The 24,329-nt window shown below is 51.8% G+C and overlaps 1 protein-coding gene across 1 annotated transcript in view; it reads left to right on the top strand.

Annotated features, from left to right (window-relative positions):
* Positions 1 to 24,329, top strand: part of Soga1 (suppressor of glucose, autophagy associated 1) — a 70,526-nt gene that overhangs the window by 16,261 nt on the left and 29,936 nt on the right. The window contains exons 2-5 of the mRNA XM_052722570.1: positions 2,314 to 2,538; positions 8,499 to 8,657; positions 20,968 to 21,030; positions 21,772 to 22,947. Of these exons, the coding sequence (XP_052578530.1) occupies positions 2,314 to 2,538; positions 8,499 to 8,657; positions 20,968 to 21,030; positions 21,772 to 22,947 (1,623 nt within the window). The remainder of the gene's footprint in view (positions 1 to 2,313; positions 2,539 to 8,498; positions 8,658 to 20,967; positions 21,031 to 21,771; positions 22,948 to 24,329) is intronic.

Here is a 24,329-nt window from a genome sequence, read left to right as displayed (position 1 = left end):
CAGTTTCCATATTTGATATGAGACATAATTATGTGTTTCTTCTGCGAGGTGTCCTCTATGTAGTGTCTGGTAGTCCCCTGCTGTCTTTCACAGCAGGAAGTCCCTCCCTCTTGTTCTTTCTTCCTTAACTAGGCATGCTTTTCTTCATTCAACTAATACTCATTGGGCGTCTGCCGGAGGCTAAGCAGGTGCTAGATGTCAGGCCGGGCAGGTGGGACAACCTTCCAGGCTCCCCTGGTTACTGGGAGGCCAACTCTTCCACAGAGTTTCAGATGAGCTGACGGAAGTGAGGAGCTGATGGGAGCTGGTGACAGAGGGGCAGTAGGTGGCCTTCCTGAATGAGGTCACCTGTAATACCCTCCGCTTAAACCTCAAACCAGCTGGGCGGTGGTGGCGCACGCCTTTAATCCCAGTACTCGGGAGGCAGAGGCAGCCAGATCTCTGTGCGTTTGAGGCCAGCCTGGTCTGCAGAACGAGTTCCAGCACAGCCAGGAATACACACAGAGACATCCTGTCTCAAAAAACCAAAACAAACGAACAAACAAAACCCTCAAACCAGACCTTCCAGGCCCTGTGTGGCTGACCCCTCTACTCCCCCAGCTTTGGTTTTTTTTCTTTTTTGCTTTGTTTTGTTTGGGTTTTAGATAATCTCGTATAGCTGAGGCTGGCTTTGAACTCATGATCTTCCCAACTCCATATTCCCCCATTCCCCTGTCTTTTAAGCAAAAGTAAACAAACAAAAATTTTTGTGAGACAAGAGTCTCACTATGTAGCCTTGGCTGGGCTGCAACTTCCCATACAGACCAGGCTGGCCTGGAACTAACAGAGATCCTGCCTCTCTGCCTCTGCCTCCTCTAAGTGTTGGAATTAAATGTTTGTGTCATTATTAAACAAAAACAATTTTTAAATTAAGTTTTTTGTATATATGTGTCCCACAGAACCAATGAGGAGGTCAGAGGACAGCTTACAGAGGTTGGTTCTCTCCTCTCCTCCACCATGTAGGTCCCAGGGATCAAACTCAGGCCACCAGGCTTGCTGGCCAGCACCTTTACCCATCTTACCAGTCCCTTGATGGATTTTTTTTTTCTAGAATGGGGCCTCACTATGTAGCCATGGCTATCCTGGATCTCACTCTGTGGACCAGGCTGGCCTCGAACTCACAGAGATCCACCTGCCTCTGACTCCCAAGTGCTGGGATTAAAGGCGTGCACTGCCACCGCTGTCAACCTCTTGGTGTGTCTGGATGCGTTGAGTTCTTTCCTACCTCTGAGCCTTTGCACACACTGCTCCCTCTCCCTGGATCTCTTGTGGACATCGCTTCTTGCCTTGGCTTAAATGTCCCTTCTTTAGAGAGGGCCCCCTTGACCTTGTCCCCTAACACAGCACCCCCCCCCCCCATGCTGCTCGCTAACGCGTTGCCCTGGTTTGGTGTGCAGCGTCGCGTCAGTTAGGCAGCTGGCACTCAGGAATGTTTGTTGAGTACATCCTGGTGTGTTTCCCCTCGCTTCTGTAACAAATCGCCTCTGTTGCTTTGACAAAATACCCGAGGTAACCAGCTTACAAGGAGGAACGCGGTGGCTTGTTCTTTGCCTCACTCACCCTTTGGAGGCTTTGCTTCATTTTGTGCCTGCTGTGACATAGAGCATCGTGCCAGGGGGAGTGTGGCACAGGAGGCTGCCTACCTCGTGGTATCCAGGAAGCATGGAGGGAGGGGACTGGGTACCAGTTCCCCTTCAAAGGCACCTTCCAATGACCTGGCGCCCTCAGCTCCTGAAAAGGGCACACCACTTCCCAGCAGAGGCACAAGGAAGACTTAGCCGGTAGCAGGTGACTTGGCGGGGACGGTTACGATCCAGATCTTCAGAGGGGCGTAGCATCTGCAGTCTGAAACCAAGTCCCAGCAGGCTGCACGTCTGCTGAGTGTTCTAGGGTGTTCTCCATGGCCTTTTGCCCCTTGTGGAGGCTGCCTGCGTTTCTTGGCTGGTGGCCCTTTCTCCACCTGCAGAGCCTGTCTGCCTTCCCTCTACTAATGTCTCTCATTGTTCGCTCCCACTAACCTCCCTGTCAGGGCCTATCCAGATAGTCCAGGATAACGCTTCTGTCTGGAGACCCTTATCTTAGTCACATCTGCAAAGCCCCCTTTGTCACAGAAGGCATATATTTACAGTGCCTGGGAGTTCAGCTGTGGTTATCTGGGTGTTATCTGGCCTATAACCCCAGGCCCCCAGGGCTGCTTGCCAGATGTGGCCAGCATTCAGGCACCCTGGCCACTGCCATGGTATCTGGGGATCTGACCATTCCTCCCTCCTGCAGGATGAGATTGAGGAGCTGCGGGCTGAGATGCTGGAGATGCGGGATGTCTACATGGAGGAAGATGTGTACCAGCTACAGGAGCTCCGGCAGCAGCTGGACCAAGCCAGCAAGACCTGTCGCATCCTGCAGTACCGACTGCGTAAAGCCGAGCGCCGCAGCCTCCGTGCGGCCCAGACAGGCCAGGTGGATGGTGAGCTCATCCGTGGTCTGGAGCAGGATGTCAAGGTTAGTCCGGGCGTCTCCACCAACCTTTTTTATAGGTGCCCGTGATGGGTGGTTGGGTCATGGGCCCCACTGGGGATCCAGGATATCCCTGTAGCTTACTGCTTACCTTGGGCAAGTTATCCTGCCTCTCTGGGTCTCAGTTTCTCCATCTGCAAAGTTGGGACCCGTGGTGGATCAACAGGTCCTCCAAATGGGATATCCCAAAATGATATGACCAGAACCACCACCACCACCAATACACACACACACACACACACACACACACACACACACACACACACACACCCCAGCAGCAGCAGCAGCAGCAGCAGGAGGCTCTTTCTTGCCTGTACCTGGCCTCTGAGTGGCCTCCTCCACAGTCCCTGCTCAGTTCTACAGGCTCCTTAGGCTACTGAGAGACAAAGGAGTCAGCTAAGCTGGGCTGGCTCAGAGCTGGGCTCTAGTATGCCTGAGTTTTGTGATTTTGAGCAAGTCACCTATATTTCAATTTCCCCATCTGTAAAATGGATGTAAGAACATCCAACCCGGGATATTGAAATCGTGGCTAAGACACCAGAGGGACCAACAGTGATTAGCCTTTATTATTGCATCTGATTTCTGGATGAGGGTTCTGGGGCTCAGAGGGGGGTTGGCAGAAGTCAGACTCACCCACCCCCAGACCTCACTGCTGGACCCTGCTGCTCCCCTGCCTCAGGAGCAAGCAGGGATGGCCCCACTCAGACAGGTGAGGGCTCCAGGAGAGAAGTCTCCACTGCCTGTCTTATGTAAGCCCTGGTGAGGGTCCAAACCATGGGTCCCTGAGCCAGCCCTCTGCTCTCAGAACACAGCCCAGTGTGAGCAGGGGGTTGCGGGAGCTGGGGCTGGTACAGAACAGAGTCTCGTAGGTTAACCTCCGCACTGGGGCCCAAGAGAAGAGAAGGCCTGAGCTGCCGGTAACCAGGGATGTTCCAGGGAAGACTCCCAAGGGCCCCCGAGGGCAGACAGGTGCAGAGCCATCCACACAGGCCTGTTGCCGGAGGGCACTGACTCAATCCAGCCTCGCAAGCCACTCTTAAAGGACGCTGTTCATTCCAGAACCAGTGTTGATTTAGGAAAGCCGTGGTGGCTCAATGCAAGCCTGTGTACCTGCGTGGAGCCAGTTTTCTTGACTGCACACACAGCAAGATCCTGATTTTGTTTTTGTTTTTGTTTGTAACAAAACAAAACACGGTTTGAAGGAAAAAACAAAAAAAACCCAACCCTCCATTTCCCTCATTGGTTAGAGACGCCTGAGACGGAAGGTGAGTGGAGAAGTCCGGGCAAATCTGCCATCGGGCCCTGGTCCTTGAGGATTTCTGGGAGGGACCCTAGACAAGCCTACTAGGAGATGAGGGAGTGGGGAACAGGCTGGTGGGCGGGGCCGGAGCAGCTGGGGTGGGGGTGGGGCTCAGCCCTCCAGGAGGAGGGGAAGGGCCCCTTCTGTTGGGATTTGAACCAGCCAATCAGCATCTCCGTGCTTCCCCTGCCCCCCTCCTCGCTCCCCTCCCCTCGCAGCTGCAACGCTGAGCTCATGCTCTGGCTCAGCCCGCGCTGGCCACAGCTTTGCCATCGCCCTTCGCCCCAGCGTGCTAGGAATGTTAGAGGCAATTATGGAGGTCCTCAGAATGCTGACTTCCCCTAGGCAGGCTAAGGGAGCCAGGTGGAGAGGGACTGGAAGGGGTATGCCTAGGGATTCCTCCTTTGCTCAGCAGGCTCCTTGGCCCCGTGCCCTGCAGGGCTTTTGCGCTCCAGTGGTTTTATTGGGCACATTGTTATTTGTGAGTTTTCCCCCACTGCCACCCCATAACAACCCTCCCAGGCTCTTTCACTTTTTTTTTTTTTTTTTTTTTTTTTTGGTTTTTCGAGACAGGGTTTCTCTGTGTAGCTTTGCGCCTTTCCTGGAACTCGCTTTGGAGACCAGGCTGGCCTCGAACTCACAGAGATCCGCCTGGCTCTGCCTCCCGAGTGCTGGGATTAAAGGCGTGCGCCACCACCGCCCGGCCTCTTTCACTTTTTGCTGGTCCACCCAGTTAACAAGATCTTAGACCCTCAGCAGGCTGGTAGCATGAGGATGGGAGAGTCACTGGATAGAGACCTGTGCTCCTGCCACTTTGTGGCTGTGTGGCCTTGAGTAAGCTGCTTCACATCTCTGATCCTGTTTCCCCTGTGGAACATGGAGATAAGTTCAGTTCCCTATAGGACTTTTATGAATATAAAATGAAATTACTGTAGAGAGTGCTGTGTGATGGGTGTGGTAGCCGTCAACTGAGCATATGATGGGAGGGTGTCATGGGTAGGGACACTGGGGTCCCACAGCTTTTTCTTGTACAAGGTCCCAGAACACATCAGTAATATGTACCCCATCCTTAGATAAGGATGCTCTGGCCTTGGCTGTGTCCTGGGTGACCTGCATCATTTTCTCCTCAGAGCCTCAGTTTTCCTCTGTGTAAAGTGGGGTGACACTCCCATCATGTGATTCTTGAGAGAATTCAGTCACACGTGGCTCAGGATGCTGCCCGGCCTGGGATGCTGCTTATCGTTTCCATCTCTCTTGCTGAAGATCAGAGCCACAGGGACGTACTGCAATCCGAGGTTCAGAGCCCAGAGCTGATGTGCCCAGGAGCTGGGGGCCCTCCGCTGCTGATGGCCTTTGGCAGGGACCAAGGCCGGCACTGTAAACAGTGACCTCATGGCTGAGCACATTTGTTTGTGCTTCAGGCATTTGCCCCGTGTCCGGATGCTGCAGCTGCCTCTCCCCTCTTGGTCTCTCGGCCCCCTCCTTTGGATGTAACTGTGGGGCCCAATGAGACAAGCACATGGGGCCCTTTAGGTCCTTCTGACATAGTAAGCCATGTTGGGACTTGTCCTTGACAGCCCCTTGTTCGTAGCTTTATGCCTTCAAGCCTGCCCCCACAGCATCAGCTTTAGACCTTTTCAGTCATGTGACCTTGGGCAACTGACCTTTCCTTTCTGAGCCTCAAAGTGGAAATGAAATGTGTCCTGAGGGTGAGAAAAGCTTGTGGTGCCAGCCTGGGGAGCAGCTAACTGGTTCTATAAATGACCTGTGAGAGCCCAGGGCTCTGGGACCACTGGAAATCTGGGAGGGGAAGGCAGGGCCAGGCCGTGGTTCCTGCTGCCCACTCCGGCGGTGGTGGTGCCCTTTGCTTCCTGGCCCTCATGGAGGCTGCAGGGCACTGTAGGGATCTGAGCTTGTGGGCTCTTCGGTCTAGAATTCTGCAGCTTGGGGGGATGCTTTCTTAACATGGGGCCCTGGGGTGTGGAGAATTAGGACCGGGAATCCATGGAGAAGGGAGAGGATCCAGGAACTCTCATGGGGACCAGATGCGCTTCCCAGACAGAGGCTATGGTGGATATGGGGACACGTCCCATCCCCACGCCCCATAGAAGCATGTTTGGGAGAGGACCTTGACCCTAGTAGCCCTCTTTAGACAGTGGGGCAGGGGCAGGGGCAGCTCCCCACACATGTTCAGCCAGCCACTCCTTCATCATGTGCTGGATCCTCATTTGTTTGTTCACCCAACAAACAATTATTAGGCATTTAGTGTATGCTAGGCCCTGAGCTGCTCCTGGGACGCACACGTGAATGAATCCGAATAGGCATGGCCTTGGTCTCTGTGGTCCACCACTTCCACCCCAGTGCCAAGGCAAGATGAATGAATGAATGAATGAATAGAATGTTGGTGAGGAGAGGGCTTCCTGAGTAACCTAATAGCCCCACATTGGGGACTTTAGCCATAAGCCTGGGCCAAGGTGCATAAAACCAATGCAAAGAGGCAAAGCAGTAATCAGTAATACAATAAAAATGCTTTTGTGGCTGGGCAGTGGTGGCACACGCCTTTAATCCCAGCACTGGGGAGGCAGAGGCCAGCCTGGTCTACTGAGCAAGTTCCAGGACAGGCTCCAAAGCTACACAGAGAAACAACCAACCAACCAACCAACAAACAAACAAACGCTTTTGTCGCTGGGCTGGAGGTGTAGCTCAGCTGACTGAGTGCTTTGCCTAGCAGGCACGAAGCCTTGGCATTGGTCTTCAGCACTGCATAGACTCAGCAAGGTGGCATACGCCTATTAGCCCAGCACTTGGGAGGCAGAGGCAGGAATATCAGAAGTTCAAGGCCATCCCCGGCTAGTAGCAAGCTCAAGGCTCGGATGGGGAGAAGAAGATTTCCTGGCTGGAGATGTAGATGAGTGGGAGCGTGCTCGCCTAGTGTGCTTGAAAGTCCAAGGTTCATTCTCAGCCCAGCCTGAAACAAAAATCCCTGTAGAGATGGTTCCTTGAGCTTGTGGCCTTTGAGCGGCTCTGGTAGTTCTTAAGTATCTTACACAATCAAAAATAGGTCATGAAACTATGAAATAAATGCAACTTTGTAATACATTAATAAATAGAGTGGATTATTTAAAAATAATAGTAAATAAGAAGCCTTGTATTTTTTGATTACCTTCTGGATTCCAGCCACCACCCAAGCGCCCCCGATGCCATTTCCTCCCCGCAGCAGCCCTCATGAGCAGTGTATCCCCCCATTTATTGCTGACCACGTGGCCAGTGAATGCTGGCCCTGGGCTTGAATCTAGTTTTCTTCTCTGCCAAATCTTTTCTTGGTATCGAAGGTTGGCCTACCCTACTTTACGGGTTGAGGAAAGCTTTGTGGCCCAGGGTGGCTACAGGGGAGGCTTGTGGGCCTCCATCTGGCGTCCCCAGAGAGCTTCGGGCTGGAGGGGGCAGTGGGCAGAGGAGGGAGGAGAGGCATGCCCAGTTTCCTCTCAAATGTTGTTTTTCCTGGCCTTCCCCGCACCCTACCAAAGGGGTCTGTGCTGAGTTGGGCCTGGGCCCAGGCAGAGGGCAGAGCCAGGGAGGGCCTCTTCCCTTCCAGAGGGAGGAGGCGCACGGTCATTTCCGACACGGGCAGGCTTGGGTGCTGGGCTGTCTGTGCTGCACAGGTTTTGCTGGCAAAGCCTTCAGACTCCTGGGGGACCCTGGCTGTGCTGGCCGCTCCAAACTCCAGGGAGTCCCAGTCCAGCCCAGCCGTGCTCGATGTGTGTGACCCTGAAAAAGTCACTTCTGAGTGTCTGTAAAGTGAGGGCAGGACTAGCATCTAGGTGTTAGCAGGGCCCAGCCTACCTGGGGATAGCATCTGTTTGCGTTTTACCAGCTCAGGAGGGCTCCCTTCACCCCACCCCAGCCCCCCTGCCCTGCCACAGCCAGCAGCAGGGGCAGGACAGAGGGGGATCCTCCAGAGTCTGGGGTGCTCTTCCTGTTGATCCTAGACCCGGGATTAGAGACTGCCACTCTGTTAGCTGCGTCCGAGGGATACTTGGACACTTGTCCAGCCTCTGTCATTCTAGCATGTTCTATATCCCAGAACAGGCCTCAGGGTCACTGTGACCTCCAGCAAGTCATGCCTGTCTCTGGATGTCGGTTCCTGGGAGCAGCGGCCACAGGTCATCAGGCACTCACTGTGGCAGGCGCCGGGTGAAGGCTTTGTGAGCAATAGCTGATGTGATCCTCCTGTCAGTCCTGAGATTGCCCTGTTATGCTGTACCCATTTTATACAAGCCGAGAACACTGAGGCACGGGGCCAGGAAATGACTTGCTGAGGATTACATGCTGCCCATTTGGTACTGGGCTTCCAAACTAACCCTCTTCTCTCACAGGCTCCCCCAGCTGAATATAAAGGCACCTGTAAGAACAGAACAACCCAATATGTTGCCCCCAAAAGCTGGGTGCCTGGGTTTGGGTTTGGGGTGTGTTAATCCCTAGATTCATGGCTCTTGGGTGAGTCTTAGGACCCCTTGTGCCTCAGTTTCCCTGTCTGCTGAGTGAGGGTGATGAGGTGACTCTGACTATGGTGGGATGGTCACTGGGACTCCAGGTGTGTCCTCCTTCAGCTTGAACATTCTCTCTCTCTCCCACCCTGGCTCAGGTCTCTAAGGACATCTCCATGCGGCTTCATAAGGAGCTGGAGGTGGTGGAGAAGAAGCGCATGAGGCTGGAGGAGGAGAACGAGGGGCTTCGGCAGAGGCTCATCGAGACGGAGCTGGCCAAGCAGGTGCTACAGACGGAGCTGGATCGTCCCAGAGAGGTGAGCGCTACAGCCCAGCTGGCCCGGGTGGGTGGGATGCGCATCTCCGCCTGATTGCTTGTGGACCGAGATGGGTACCCTTGGGCCTCCCTGGCAGTGTTGATTATCCATTCATCCTTCCAGCATGGATTTGCTGAGTACCCCATCTGTATTCTACACTGGACGTTCAGACTAGAGTGGTGAAGCCGGGTGGTGGTGGTGCACAACTTTAATCCCAGCACTCGGGAGGCAGAGCCGGGAGGATCTCTGTGAGTTCTAGGCCAGCCTGATCTACAGAGGGAGATCCAGGACAGGCACTAAAACTACACAGAGAAACCCTGTCTTAAAACAAAAACAAAAACAAAAACAAAAAACAAATAGAGTAGAGTGGTAAGCAAGGTTCACTTACTGGGATTAATTACTCTCTGGGATTATTGAGGGTATGTTCATCAATGCCCAGCATACAGATGAGGGAACGTCTGTGCCTCAGTTCCCTCCCTCATCTGTAAGGTTGGGCAATTGTTCCCTGCTCACTGAGTGGGCTACTGACTAGCTTGTGTGGACGTGCTTTAGGGACTAGTGTGCTGTCGCCACTTGGTTTGAGAAGGATGCTAGGCCAGGGTCTCCCACTTTTGTCTCTGAATGTGACTCCAGACCCCATGTTCCCCATCCTGGTTGATGTCGACCTCTCCTCCTGCTGTACCCTCCTCCAGCTGTGAGTTAGGCTGGACAGTTTGTCTCAGAAATCTTTGTAAAGGCCCAGCAAAGCTGTGATCCGTTTCACGGCTGAGCAAACAGCTTCCTTCTGGGAGAGGGAGGTGGGTTCTCAAGGTCATGCAGACTGCCGGGACTTTGCAGAATGCCAGTGGAAAACCATCAGCCCGGGTGATGTAAGCCTAAATACTTCCTGATTCCAGGGGGAGTGTGTGTCCAAACACTAGGTGGCCTCTGGCCCCAGAGGCACAGCTGGCCCTCAGCTGGTTGGCTGCTCATTAGGCATCCCAGGCTGTACATTTTCTGGGACGCCCACCTGCTTCCCAAGAGGGCCAGCATGCCAGCAGTCCAGAACGAGACATCACGGTCCCAAGGGCAGAGCAGTCCTTTGGCTGCCCTTCACACTGGGCGAATTGTTGCCATGTGCCAGTGGCCCACAGGGCGGAGAGGGGAGGATCTACCCTGAGGGTTGTTGTGGGAGGTTTCCTTCCTTTGTGCCCATCGTGGACAGCCTACAGCACTGGGTGCCATCTGCACACAGTCTTGTTGCTCCCATGTCTGATGGTGAAAAGAAGGGGCGTTACAGAGTACCCTTAGAACACAGCCCGTTCTTCATGCACAGATAGGGAAACTGAGGCCCTCAGCTGCAGCTTGTTGAGTTTGCCCCAGGCTTTCCTTGACAAAGATGTGACTGAAGCCACTTCCCCTCTCTGAGTCTTAGCTCCTTCCTCTTAAGACAGTGGTTCTCAACCTTCCCCATGCTGTGACCCTTTAATACAGTTCCTCATGTTGGGACCCCAACCATAAGATTATTTTCGTTGTTACTTCATAACTGTAATTTTGCTACTGTTACGAATCATAGTGTAAATATCTGTGTTTTCTGATGGTCTTAGGTGATCACTATGAAAGGGTCATTTAACCCCAAAGGGGTCATGACCCACATGTTGAGAAATGTTGCTCTACGATATCAGGATACAAATAGTTGCAGTTTACGAGACTGTTTTGGATCACTAAGAAGTTTGTGTAACCAGAGGGACCAGGGATGCAGCCCAGTGGTAGAATCTGTGCCTGGCACATGGGAGGCCCTGGGGTCAATCCCTAGGGCCGAAAAGAAAAGAAAACAAACAAAACAAAACCTTTTGAGTGACTATAGAATACTCTGAAGAAGTTAGAAAGAATAAGGTCATGTGACCATTTCTCAGAACCCTAAGGACAGAGTTACTGCCTCACCCAGCAGTTCCAGTTCTCGGTATATCCCAAAGAACTGTGAGCAGGGACACAGAGATGATCGAGCCTCCATGTTCATAGCATCATTCACAGTAGCCCAGAGGCAGAACAACCCAAATGTGATGATGGATGGATTTACAAAGCCAGGTGTGTATGTGTCCTGGGACAGTTGTCTAACCTGGAGGATTGAAGTGCTGATACACACTACAGCATGGATGGGCCTTGAAAACATCATGCCATGTGAAGGAACCCAGATACGTGAGGGTAAACGTTGTAAAGTTCCATTTATCTGAGAATCCTAGAGTCGTCAGATTCCTAAGACCGGGAGTAGAGGTACTGGGCAAGGGAGGAGGGAGCCAGGGCTGACTGTTCAGTGGGAGTCGGGGGCAGAGCTTCAGTTTGGAGCAATGGAAGGGCTTTGGAGACAGATTGTGCTTGCCATACAGAAGGAGTAGATTTAAGCCGGATGTGGTGTTACCACCTACTGTCCCAGCACCTGGGAGACAGAAGCAGGAGGATCAGGAGTTCAGGTCATTTTCAGCTCCCCAGTGAGTTGGAGCCACGCTGGGCTACATGTGACCCTGTCTCACAAAGAGAGCCTGGGTTCAAACCTTAGCACCAGAAAAACCAGAAGTAAAAAATGGTAATTATATGTTAAATATACTTTACCACAATAAAAAAGAACGTTTGAGATGGTAAATTTATATGATAGAACCTTTACCACATGTTTAAAAAGTAGAAAAATATGTACTGATATGAGAAGTTCTCCAAGTTTTCTTGTAAACCCGGGAAGGAAATGAGGGAGCTAGGCCTGGTGGCCAGACCCGTTATCCCAGCTACCTGGAAGGCTAAAGGGAGGGGATGGCACATCCTAGTCCTGCCTGAGCTGCAGAGGCAGTTTAAGGCCAGCTGAGGCAATTTAGTGAGACCTTGTCTTGAAATCAAAAGTCAATAAAGGGCTGGGAACATTGCCCAGGAGTAGAACACTTGCCTAACACGCACGAAACCCAGGATTTGAGACCCACTAGAGCCAAAAAAGAAAGTTACAGAATTGCATATATTGAAAAATCCCACAAGTTATTTTAGATCTCATACATACCAGGGTAGGGTGGACTCTTGAGCTATACCACCAGCCCAAAGTTAGACAGTGTGTGTGTGTGTGTGTGTGTGTGTGTGTGTGTGTGTGTGTGTGTGTGTGTGTGTATCTGTGTCTGTCCACAGCAGGTGTGAGGAGGTCAAAGGATAACTTGAAGAAGTTGGTTCTTTTCTTCCACCCCATGGATCCCGGGTACCAAACTCAGGTCACCAGGGTTGGTGGCAGGTGCCTTTACCTACTAAGTAGCCCCACAGCCCTACTCGTGGAGCTTCAAATGTAAATTTTAGGATTTTAATGTAAAGAGCCCAGAATTGACCCTGACACAGAGTAGGCGCTGAAGAAACCTGTTCTCTTTCCTGGGAAACAGATGCCTCAAGTCTGGTCTGTCCTGATGTGTGGTGTTGGCTCCAGATCCTGTTTATGTGCTGTTTGCCCTCTTCTCCTCCCTCTCCTTCCTGACAGTGGTTGCTATGGAGACAAGGGTCCCTCAGCACTTCTTCTGCAAGAGCTACAGTCCCATCCTCACGACCTGCCTTTGCCATCCTGACAGGTTGCTGGGGCAATGTTGTCACCCGACTGAGAATGGGAGCCCCTGCCCTGAGCTGATGCTTGTTGCTATGGAGACAGCTCGTGGTGAGACAGAAGGGAGGTGGCATGCCCTGACTGCTATCTGCAGTGGCACTGTGGCTCAGCTGGGCTGCTGCTTAAGAATCTTAAAGGCAGCTGCCCCTTCGTCCACTCTCATCCCCCTTGTATTCAGGCAGAAAGCCAGTGCGAGTGTGGTTTGTCCTCACATAGCTGCTGTGTCTGAGTGCTTACCCTGTGCCAGGCACAGCTTCCAGCCTTGCCCATGCGCCTTCATGATGTTTAACCCTCCACTGTCCCTGCTTTATAGGTACTCCTCCTTCATGGACATTTTAAAATTGCAGTTCAATTCGGTGATCACACAATACACCATCTTATAGTTCAGTCTCGTAGATTGATGTTGTATTGCCATCACCATGATCTAATTCCAGAAGACTCCCATTGCTCTTGTAAGTGACCCACACCTGTTAGCAGTCACTCTCTACCCCTCCCCTCCAGCTCCTGGCAACTGCTGGCCTGTTTTCTGTCTCTATTGATTTGTCCATTCAGGAGATTGCATTCAAATGGAATCAAGCAATGTGTGATCTTTGGTGATGGGCTTCTGTGACTTAGCCGAAGGCTTTCTGGGTTTAGGCATCCATGTTGAAGGACCTCATTTCTTTTCATGGCTGGGTAATAATCTATTGTGTGGGCTGAGTGCCTTATATTGAATAGATATTTGGGGTGGTTTCCACTTTCTGCTGTCGTAAATAATGTTGCAAAGGGCATCCCTGTTCACTTATTTTGTGATTCTGTATTGCACACAGCAGCGGAACTGCTGTCTATGACAGACTGAGGAAAGAGAAGTAGGGGATTCAAACCCGGGGCCCTGGGTCTCCCACACTTGTGCTGACTCCTACCAGAGATGCTGCTGCCCTGGCCCTGAGCCATCAAGGGGCTTTCACCCACATCAGTGATTTCTCATCTGGATTTCCTCCTTGGTGGGTGAGAAGAACACTACCAACCACCTGGGGTCAGGCCCTGGTTCTGCTGCTGTGCGATGTGTTCCGGCCCCGGTCTGTGAGCTGCAAGGCAAACCCAGCCATGGAGCCACGGAGGCCTGGGTGTGAATCTTGGCTTCGCTGTTTCCTTAAGAGCGACTGTAACCTTGGGCAGATGGCGCAACAGCTTTAGTGCTTGCTTGATCTGTTTACAAAAAGGGAAAATCAGTCCCTACAGCTTAGGGGCGTTTGTGAGAATTCAATGAGGCAGGCTGGGAAGTGCTCACCATAGAATCAGCGCTTGCTAAATACAGTATGTACTATTATCGTTACCATCTCAACCAGCCACTGGCTGCCGGCCTGGAGAAGCCTTCGCTGCCTCGCACAGGGGCTCTCCCCATAACGCTGGCAGCTGCATGTGGAAGAAACAGCTACACAGAAAACCGTCGATGGTATTTGGTTTGGGACACAGTCTAAACTTATTTTTCCTGGCTTTAGGGTGGCTCAGAGGCTAAGAGAGCTTACTGAGTAAACATGGCGATCTGAGTTCAAATCTCCACAACCCACATAAAAAGTTAGGCATGGTCCCAAACAGACCCGCAACCCCAGCACTGAGTGAGGAGCAGGGAACAGGAGGACGGCTCAGGTTTGCTCGTCTCCAGGTTCTGTGGGAAACCCTGTCTCGAAGGAGTAAGGCAGTCAGTGAGAGAGTGGGACAGCCGACATCCCGCTTCCATGTGTGTACAAAGGTGTGTGCACACACCACACCCATATACTATGCATACATACACACACGATACAATTTAAATTTTTTTCCCTCCGTTCGAGTGGTAATCTCTCCGAGGATTATATGGCTTGTCTGCCTAACCATCTGGCCATGCTGCAAGAACTACACCTCACTCTAGAGATGCACCCCAACCCATGTCCCCCTTATGGTCAGTTTTGTGCACCTGTAATCTGATGTCAGTGAGACTTATATGGACACCCCTCCACATTTGCTAAATTGGCAGCAAGGAGGCAAGGAGGTGTTGGGGGCGGAGGTCCCTGAGGTGTGTTTAGGCAGCTCTCTCCAGGCCTTAGGGTGCTGCCTGGGAGTTTCTGGGAGCTCAGGCTCTTGCTGGGATGGATTGGACCAGGGGATGCACAGAGGTGCCACCCAGGCTCCTCATAGTGGCCTTATGAGGAGTGGGGAGTGTGCCTTTGAGCTGGGTCCTGCTGGACCTGTGGCTGCTTTCTCTCTGGTATACGGGCCCACCCTAAGAGGCCCAGAGCCAGAACATTGCCTTTTGAGCAGGACTGGCCCCACCTCTGAGGGCTCTAAAAGGGAGCTCTGACAGACCTTGGCTCCCTTGAGGGGCAAGGCAGCCCTCAGCCGCCCGGCCAGCTGCCACGCAACAGATGGAGGGCGGTCTGTGTGCTTGTAAAACCTGCCTTGGTTTCCCTCCTGAACTCAGGGCAGTGCAGGAGCCCAAACGACTTCCGCGTGGTGAGAAAGGGTTCAGTCCAAGACAGAAGGACTGGGACCACTGTCGTCCACCTCCCAAGGTGCAGCTTCATGCTCTCTGCCTGCCTCTATTCTGTGAGGTTCCAGCCCCACAGCCTGCCTGCTGCTGGCAAGGTGTGCCATGGCTTCTTAGAGAGCTTTGAAATGAAAAAACAGTAGGCCTTTCCCTTCCCCAACAGATCCACAATCAGAGAATCGAATCCTTTCCAGGCTCTTGCAATCCAGTACTCTGAGATTCCGACTTGGGAGGTGAACAGACACTCCCAATAGGATTTTCTGTGTGTATACAGACACACTTTTATGTATATGTGTACATGCTTCTTTAAATTTAAAAATGTAATATAAACTTAATGAGGCAAAAATCCCATTGCAAAAGCCTGTAGGCGCATACCTGGCATAACTCTGAGGAAGGTTCCAGCAGGCTCTGGCTACACTGCCTGCCCCTGAGGCAGGAAACTGGGGACCATTGCTCCCCTCTGTCCTTTGTGCTCTTTCAATGTCACCATGTGACTGAGGCATCTATTCAAACTGACAGAACCAGTATAAAAATATACAAAATAATGAAAGCCGTACCCAGCCACTCCCTTCTCATCTGCCTAACCTGGGATTAACAGTTTGCTTTGTATTTTTCTGGGTCTTTCCCTGTGTTTAACAATGCACCTTTCTATGTCTTTAAAAAATAAACAAAGACGGGTTTAGGTTGCACACGCGGTTTCTGTCATGTCCGGGATCATGTTGCATGGATGTAGCCTTTTAAAATGCTGGGTGCTTTTGGGTTTTCTTCAGTCTGAAGTGCTTATTATAAAAAAACATCACAGAATCAAGCAAACATAGGAAGGGAAGAAAGTCCCAAGCAGAACCATCTATTTCAGTCCTAAACACAGAGCCACGGGTCTAGAAGGTGCTCCAGAGGACACCAGTTGGCAAGTGTCCCTCAGGGAGGGGAGGAGGGTGGGGGGCAGCATGAGAGGAGGCCTTGGCTTTATCCACTTGACATCTGTGCTTTGCTGGGGTGTTTTGGGGGTGGGTGGGATGGGGTGTTTGCTTTGTTTGGTTTGGTTTGTCAAGACAGAGTTTCTTTGTGTAGCTCTCATTCTGTAGACCAGGCTGGCCTTAAACCCAGAGATCCACCTGCCTCTGCCTCCCGAGGGCTGGGTTAAAGGCGTGCGCCACCAGCCGCCCAGCATGACTATATTTTTGTATGTTATGTGTGTGCTCCTGTTTGTAGTCCAGGCTCACCCGGAACTCACTACGTACACCAGGCTGGCCTGGAACTTGCTATGCAGACAGGCTGGTCTTGGACTTGTGACATTCTTCCTGCTTCTGCCCCTAAGTGCTGAATTGGCAGTTGTGTGCCCCTGTGCCCGGGTATCCAGTTTGGGTTTTTAGTACCGTTTTATTGAGATGTAATTAACATGCTGTGACTCTGCCCTCCCCTTTTTATTTGCAGTGCTAGGAATTGAACCCACACCAGCCAAATGCTCTGCTATTAAACGACATCCCTAGCCCAAGTTTGCCCTTTTAAACTTCACAGCTAGTGGGTTGCACAATTGTGTATCCATCCCTGCTCCCTAATTCCAGGACTTTTTTGTTACACCCTTTAAAAAAAGCCAACCTGGCATTTATTAGCAGTCACCCCCCATTCCTTCCTCTCTCAGCTCTGGGACACCATTAATATATTTTCCATCTTTGCCAATTTGCCTGGCCTGGATAGTTTGTGGAAACGGAACCTGATGCTACGTGCCTGACTGACGTTGTGTCTTCTTGGGGACACGCGCGCGCGCGCGTGTGCGCGCGCGCGCGCTCGCACACACACACACACACACGCCTAGATCCCTAGACAGGGATCGCACGACAAACCAAAGTCCACCTTTGCAAACCAACAGGTTTTATTGGAGTTACTTCCAGGAGTGTGGCTGAGGGGTCACTTCCAGGAGTGTGGCTGAGGGGTCACTTCCAGGAGTGTGGCTGAGGGGTCACTTCCAGGAGTATGGGTGAGGGGTCACTTACAGGAGCAGAAATGACTCAAAGACAGCTGCGTCACCAAGGCCCACCCTAGCACGGGTGACAGCTCACAAAGCTGGGAACCTGGAGCTCGCCACACAGCCTGCAGGCTGCTCAGCAGGTTGGGGATTGTCCTCCCCAGTGACTCTGGTCGGAAGTCTTCCAGGCAGCTGATCTGGTCTCAGGGTTTTTGCAGCTTTTCTCCTGAGAGTTTTCTTTGGAGTTCAGCTTCACTTTGTGTGAGAGGGACTCTCAGCTTTTATTGCTGACTCTGGCAGAGAGGGGCCTAGTGAGTCTGGCCAGGTTCAGGGGCTTCCTGAACCTATTTTGTGTTGTTTACCTTCCTGCTTAAGGAGCTTCCTGCAGGATGGAAAAGTTTTAATCTCAGAGGAAACTGTTACACAGCAGTGCCTGCCATGTCTGGGTGGCCTGGCTCACTTCACATGGTGTCTTCAAGGCGCCCACGTGGCCCTGAGCATCAGGACCCCATTTGTTTTTCCTGTGTGAACACACCAGTGGCTTGTTCCTCCGTTCCTCACTTGGAGGCCTGTTGGGTTGGAGGCTTTGTTTGTAGGTTACTTCCATCCCTTCATAGTGGTTATTTGTCACACTGTTATTTGTCAGCCCACTGTCACGACCCCTCAGCCATTCCTGGTGGCTTTTTTTTTTTTTTTTGGTTTTTCCGAGACAGGGTTTCTCTGTGTAGCTTTGCGCCTTTCCTGGAACTCACTTGGTAGCCCAGGCTGGCCTCGAACTCACAGAGATCCGCCTGGCTCTGCCTCCCGAGTGCTGGGATTAAAGGCGTGCGCCACCACCGCCCGGCCCTGGTGGCTTTTTACATCATCTCATGGGTGCATGTGTGATAGCTGGGAACACTTCGAGATCTGAGTCTCTTCACTTCCTTCCTGGGATCAGGGGGACTTGGTGGAGCTGTGGTCACCTAGCTCATGGATTTCTAGGGAGGCGAAGGAGTTCCTCTGTGTGGGTTCTCCAGAATCACAGCAGAGGCCACAGCCAAGGCACCACTCAGCCCGTGGGAGTCTGACCCACAGCACCACCTCATCGCTCCACGGGAGTCTCCCTCTGAGCTCTCCCTTCCAGGCCCCTTGTTTTGGTGAGCTTATTTTATGACCCCCATGCCTAAGTCCTCTTTTGAAAGATCCGGGGCTCTTTTGGCAGCCTGGTGGCATCCTGACTCTATCTCCATCTTCCTGCCTCATTGGTGTTCCCAAAGTTCTGTATGACCTAAATGAGTTTTAAGATAGACCTAGAGTGGGCTGACAAGATGTAAACACCAGACTCGGGAAGGAGCCCTGCGGCTTCCCAGCAGCCTGCCTAGCATAATTGGTAAGCTCCAGGCAAATGAGCAACCCTGTCTCAGAAAAACAAGATGAAATGATGGAGAGCGTCTGAGCAACTGAGGTTGTCCTCTAGTGTCCACGTGCGTGCAAACACACACACACACACACACACACACACACACACACACACAAATACACACACACATCCATTTGTGCATGCATACGTGTGTGCACACTGAAGTTGTCCTCTAGTCTCTACATGCATGCAAACACACACACACACACACACACACACACACACACGTGTGCACACTGAAGTCCTCTAGTCTCCACATGCATGCAAACACATGCATTTGTGCATACACACACATGCCCACATGTGCACACACACTAGCAAACACCCACATGGACACACACACACATGATAGGGCCAACCCGCTTTGCTGGGAAGTGACTTTAACCTTGGATGGCTGAGGCCTACCCCAGGCCAGTTACTCCAGACTCTGAAGCGACGCCTTCATTGGTGTTTTCCTGAATCCCCAGATAATTCTTCCCTGCATGCAGGTTAAAAACCACTATGTTAGCTCCACTCGGGCCCTCATCAAAGACACATTTTTCTCCCACCTAGCCTTTGGAATGCAATCAAGAGCTAGGTCAAGAATTAGTCTCAGGTTGGCTTTGTATTTGCTACAGAACTCTCTGGTCAAGTCCCTGTTCCTTTCTCAGTTTCAGTAAAACAGGGCTTGATGAACTGGAGAGATGACTCGGTGGTTAAGAGCCCTGGCTGCTCTTCCAGAGGTCCCAGGTTCAATTCCCAGCTCACAGCCGTCTGTAACTCCAGATCCAGGAAATCCAATGCCCTCTTCCGGCTTCTACAGGCACTGCACGCATGTGATGCACAAACATACACACAGGCAAAACACTCCTGTACATAAAATAAAAATATGCGAACAAACAAGTCTTGTTTTTTGTAAGTGGCCTGCCTACAGTGATGGGGAGTTGGCATATCTAAAACCCCTGGGGAGCATTTTCAGAAATCCAAGTGGGCAGCCCAACTCAGAAAGTTGAGAACAACCCAAGTGTGGTTTCAAAAGCTGGTGGCATGAATCATCCCTCTCTCGGGAGGAAGTGTTCAATGGAATCATGCGTCTAATTGAATGACTTCTTTAAACAACAAGAAACTTCAGCACTGATGATTGTAGCATTTCCTTAAATTCCCCACCGTGGGGCTTGTGCCGTTTTGCACCCCTGCCAGCAATAAATGAGCCTCCTTGTTTAGCTGGAGCCTCACCAATAGGTCGTATTGTTAGGTGGCTTGGCGCATTGCCAATCTGGTCATTGAGAAGTGGCACCTCGGTGTAGCTTCCTTTGAGTGTCTCCATCCTGAGTGGGGCCAAGCATCTCTCCAGGTTAAGATGGATTTGCCTTTCTTCTGTAAACTTTCCCCCACCCTGAACTGGGGCTGGAACCTAGAGCCCCATGCACACTGAGCAAGCTCTCTCCCACTGAACAGCATCCCCCAGTCTTTCTTCTGTCGTTTCTTTTAATGAGACGAGGTCTTAATCTGTGGCACAGACAGGCCTTGAATTTATGATTCTCCGGTCTCAAGCTCCTGAGTAACTGGGAGTAACTGGATTTATAGGCCTGCCCCCCTGGGCCTGACTTCTTGTGCTTTTTCTTATATTCCTAACCCATTTTCCCATTGCAGATATTTTCACCAATTCATTGTTTATTTCTTAACTGTGTGTGTGTGTGTTTCTAAAGATGGAACCCAGGGCTTGGAACACATGGGGCCTGTTTTCTAGCACTGAGCTGTGCTGGGACCGAGATGGTTTGTTCTCCTTTGTTTTGTTTTTATCTGGGTAGTATTTCCTGTGTAATCAAATGTATTGATCCCCCTCCTCCGAAGCTTCTGGGTTTTTTGAACCTTTGCTTGTTTGTCTCTCACCATCACTTTTGAGTCTCCTGTGCTGTTTCTACTTCTGCACCCACATTTTGTTCATTAGTATTCATTCTGTGTCCAAGGTCCTGTGAAATGTCACTTCCTGCGAGGTGGAGCTTTGCATGCAGAGTTTTAGGGAAGATCCCCTTAGGCTGTGACAGGGAGTGAGGCAGAAATAGAAACTGAATCACTTGGATGGCAACAGCTCGAGCTAGTGGCCCTTTATGGCTGAGGCATGGGGCCTGGGCTCCACCCAGGGAGCGCACTTAAGATGCTCCCCTTAGCCAGTGAGCACCACCAAGAACAGTCCTAGGTTTGGAGGTCTTTCCTGGGAGAAGGAACATCTCAGTCCCGAAGCGGGGGGCCACAGCATCCTTTTGGTATTTCGTTTGTCTAGTTCAGTGTCGTGTTCTCTGCACTTTGAGGTGTTCTCAGGAAATCTCTGATGAGTGAATGAAAGACAAGTGTCAGCCATGAAAACACACGCAAGTGACATCTGGAGCGAGCGTCAGCCATGAAAACATACATCCAAGTGACATCTGGAGTGAGCCGTTGTATTTATATATTTAGGAACACACACATATGCAGCAACACTTTAAGAAAGAGGCCATGAATTTGAATGAGGGGGAGGTATATGAGAGGGATTGGAGGGAAGGAAGGGAGAAAATGATATAATTATGTTTTAATCTGCGGGGGGGGGGGGGAGCCCAAAAGAGCCCAAATTCCAATTTCCAGCCAACAGGATGGCGACGGCACAGGTGGGTGCAGGGGGGAGGAGCCATGGGCAAGGCATCTGGTTATTTCCTCTAGTCTGCCTGCCCTGTGCCGCTCAGTCAGTGACCCCCCCCAGCTCAGCCGTGGGTGCTGGCCGACACACGCAGGCTGGGCTGGGGCCGTCAGTGTGAATCTGTTGTGGGAGCCCTCTTTGGACACGCATCGTCTTTGTGATCTTTCAGTTTGGTTCTTCTTTCCCTTCAGCATTCCTTGAAGAAAAGAGGAACCCGATCTCTGGGGAAGACAGACAAGAAGCCCACTGCACAGGTACTTCCTCAGCACCCCTCACACACCCTGTGTGGAGTTTGGAAGACCAGGCCAACTCGAAGTGTCCTGGGACGTCCCCAGAGGTCCCCATCCCTCCCCCGTGTCTCTCCTGTACACTTCCTTCCCTGTGCATGTTCTCAACTCCACTATAACTTTACTTTCTCCAAGCCCACTCTGAGCCCATCCTTAGACTCTCCGGGACCCACACGTTGCTTACACAGCATAGGGATGACTAAACCCAGGGTTCAGGGTCAGAGGCCCTTGGACTCTGCGGCTTGATTGCCATCCGACTGAGATGCATCACTTCAACTTTCTGGTCCATTTCCTCATCTATTCCTATTATGTGGGTTTGTTGTAAGAATTAGATAAAAACACCACATTTTGCACAGGCCGGGCACATCCTGTTAGCAGCCAGGGTGCCAGGCACTTTTTGTACATTTTCCCATTTAACAGTCATTGTGTGAGAGAGGAATGTTTCTGTCCCCTTTTACAGATGGAGCAGTTGCCATAGTCAGTCAGAATGTCACCGGCTCCAAGACTCCGAGATTGTAGGCAGTGTGCCCTGGTCTCTCAATATCAATGTCCCTGCTCTGCTTCCTGTGGCCTCCAGGCCTGGAGAGCCGGGCTGATTCACCCCTGTGTTCTCAGACATAGTCAGTGCACTCCAGAATGCTGTGGCTAGCTCCAAGCTGTCAATAACCTTCCTTATTGCTATCTGTCTCCGTACCCCTTGGGCCGCAGGAGGACAGCGCAGACCTGAAATGCCAGCTGCATTTTGCAAAGGAGGAGTCCGCTCTCATGTGCAAGAAGCTCACCAAGCTAGCCAAGGAGAACGACAGCATGAAGGAGGAGCTGCTCAAGTACCGCTCCTTGTATGGGGATCTGGACGCAGCCCTGTCCGCGGAGGAGCTGGCGGATGCTCCGCACTCCCGCGAGACAGAGCTGAAGGTGCACCTGAAGCTGGTGGAGGAGGAGGCCAACTTGCTGAGTCGGCGCATCGTGGAGCTGGAGGTGGAGAACCGGGGCCTCCGGGCCGAGATGGACGACATGAAGGACCACGGGGGTGGCGGGGGCCCTGAGGCCCGGTTGGCCTTCTCTGCTCTGGGTGGTGAATGCGGGGAGAGCCTGGCTGAGTTGCGGCGCCACCTGCAGTTCGTGGAAGAGGAGGCTGAGCTGCTGCGGCGCTCTTCCGCTGAGCTGGAGGACCAGAACAAGTTGCTGCTGAATGAGCTGGCCAAATACCGCTCGGAGCACGAGCTGGATGTGACTCTGTCAGAGGACAGCTGCTCGGTGCTCAGCGAGCCCTCGCAGGAGGAGCTCGCGGCCGCCAAACTGCAGATCGGCGAGCTCAGCGGCAAGGTCAAGAAGCTGCAGTATGAGAACCGCGTGCTCCTCTCCAACCTGCAGCGCTGCGACCTGGCCTCTTGCCAGAGCACGCGCCCCATGCTGGAGACGGACGCCGAGGCTGGGGACTCTGCACAGTGTGTGCCCGCTCCTCTGGGCGAGGCGCTGGAGCCCCACACTGCCCGGCTCTGCAGGGCCCGTGAGGCCGAGGCGCTGCCCGGGCTGCGGGAGCAGGCCGCCCTGGTCAGCAAGGCCATCGACGTCCTGGTGGCTGATGCCAATGGCTTCTCGGTTGGCCTCCGGCTGTGCCTGGACAATGAGTGTGCAGACTTGCGGTTGCACGAGGCACCTGATAACAGTGAGGGACCCAGGGATGCCAAGCTCATCCATGCCATCCTGGTGCGCCTGAGCGTGCTGCAGCAGGAACTGAACACTTTCACACGCAAGGTGGATGTGGCCTTGGGTAGCTCTGGCAAGGAGCCACCTGAGCCCTTCCCTCCGCTACCCGCCTTGGGCTCCCAGGGGTCCTCTAAGGAGATCATGCTGGCCAAAGACCTTGGCTCTGACTTCCAGGTAAGATGCCCAGGCCAGGGTCCTGTTACTTTTATTACACACAAACTTTGTGCTGGGCCAGGCACACGACAGAGGAGGACACAAGTCCATGTGTACAAACAACTCTACGAGTGTCCTGCAGTCAACAGTCATGTGATCATCATCCAGAACATGGCCAGTCAGTCCCAAGGCTGCCCTGCTCAGTCTCCCTGCTAGCCACTATCCCTGCTCCTCAGGACAACCTCCTGATTTTATCCATCTTTGAGCTTTATATAAATGGAATTATACAAACCGAACACAGCAGTACCTGGCTTTGTTCACTTGGCCTGCTAATTTGCTGTTACAGGTAGTAAAAATGTATTTATTCCAACTTACTAAGTATAAGTCTGTTGACTCAGTGAATTGCCCAGCATGCATTTACTATGGATGGAGGTTGATTCTGAGGTCCTATCTTTTTGCTAGATTACTTTTTTCCCTTCCTCCCTCTCCCCTGCCCTCCCCTCTCCTTAGTGCTGGGGACAGAACCCAGGGCCTCATACATGCTAGGCAAGTACTCTACCGTTGAGCCACATCCCTGGCCCCTTCCTTTTAAAAGACTTTTGAAAATGTACGTGTGTGTGCATATGTGTATATGTATGCCCCCTGTATATGGGTCCACAGAAGCCAGAGGAAGGTGGTTGTGAGCGCCTTGATATGGGTACTAGGAACTGACCTTGGGTCCTCCTGAAGAGCATCAAGAGCTCTTAGCCATTGAGCCATTTCTCCAGGGCAGCCACCCCACCCCTTCTTTTCTTGTCTCTTTTGTAACTAAAATCTTTATTACACTTATTTTCTTGGGGGGTCAGGGGGAGCCACTGTGGACATGCAGTGGTCACAGGAGTCAGTTCTCAGATGGTCCTGCAGATCTACTCAAGTTGTCAGCCTTGGTAGCAAGGACCTTTACCCACTAAGCTATTTTGCCAGCCCATAATTTTAAATTTTAAAGCAAATGTTTGTGGTTTTTAAATCATTTTGATGAGTTTTTGAGAAGCTTAGTCTTAATACCCAGGATATGCTACCTAGAAAAACTAAAACGGCAAAAATGTCCACACTTTGCAAAGTATTCTTGCAAAAGCAACACATAAACATTGGAAGCAAAGACAAAATTAAGTGAACACCTTGTGTCCCTGCTTACCACTTCGTGCCAATACCTCTGTAGGTGGTCTTGATTGGTGATATTCAATACAGTCACATGTAGCAGCCATGTGGGAATTTGGCTCAGTGGTAAGGCACTTGCCTTAGCAGGCTGCACAGGCTTCATCTCCAGGACAGAATAGAAACAAAACAAAATTTAAAAATTAAATGAATAAAAACGACATAGGATTGGGCTGAGGTTTCTTGGGTGCAGTTACTCATTTAGATGT

This window comes from Peromyscus californicus, unplaced genomic scaffold (genome assembly GCF_007827085.1).
Source record: "Peromyscus californicus insignis strain IS unplaced genomic scaffold, ASM782708v3 Scaffold_7__1_contigs__length_154581171, whole genome shotgun sequence".
In the NCBI taxonomy this organism is placed as follows: domain Eukaryota; kingdom Metazoa; phylum Chordata; class Mammalia; order Rodentia; family Cricetidae; genus Peromyscus; species Peromyscus californicus.
The sequence above is the reverse complement of the archived record's forward strand: the minus strand, read 5'-3'. Positions and strand labels throughout refer to the sequence as shown.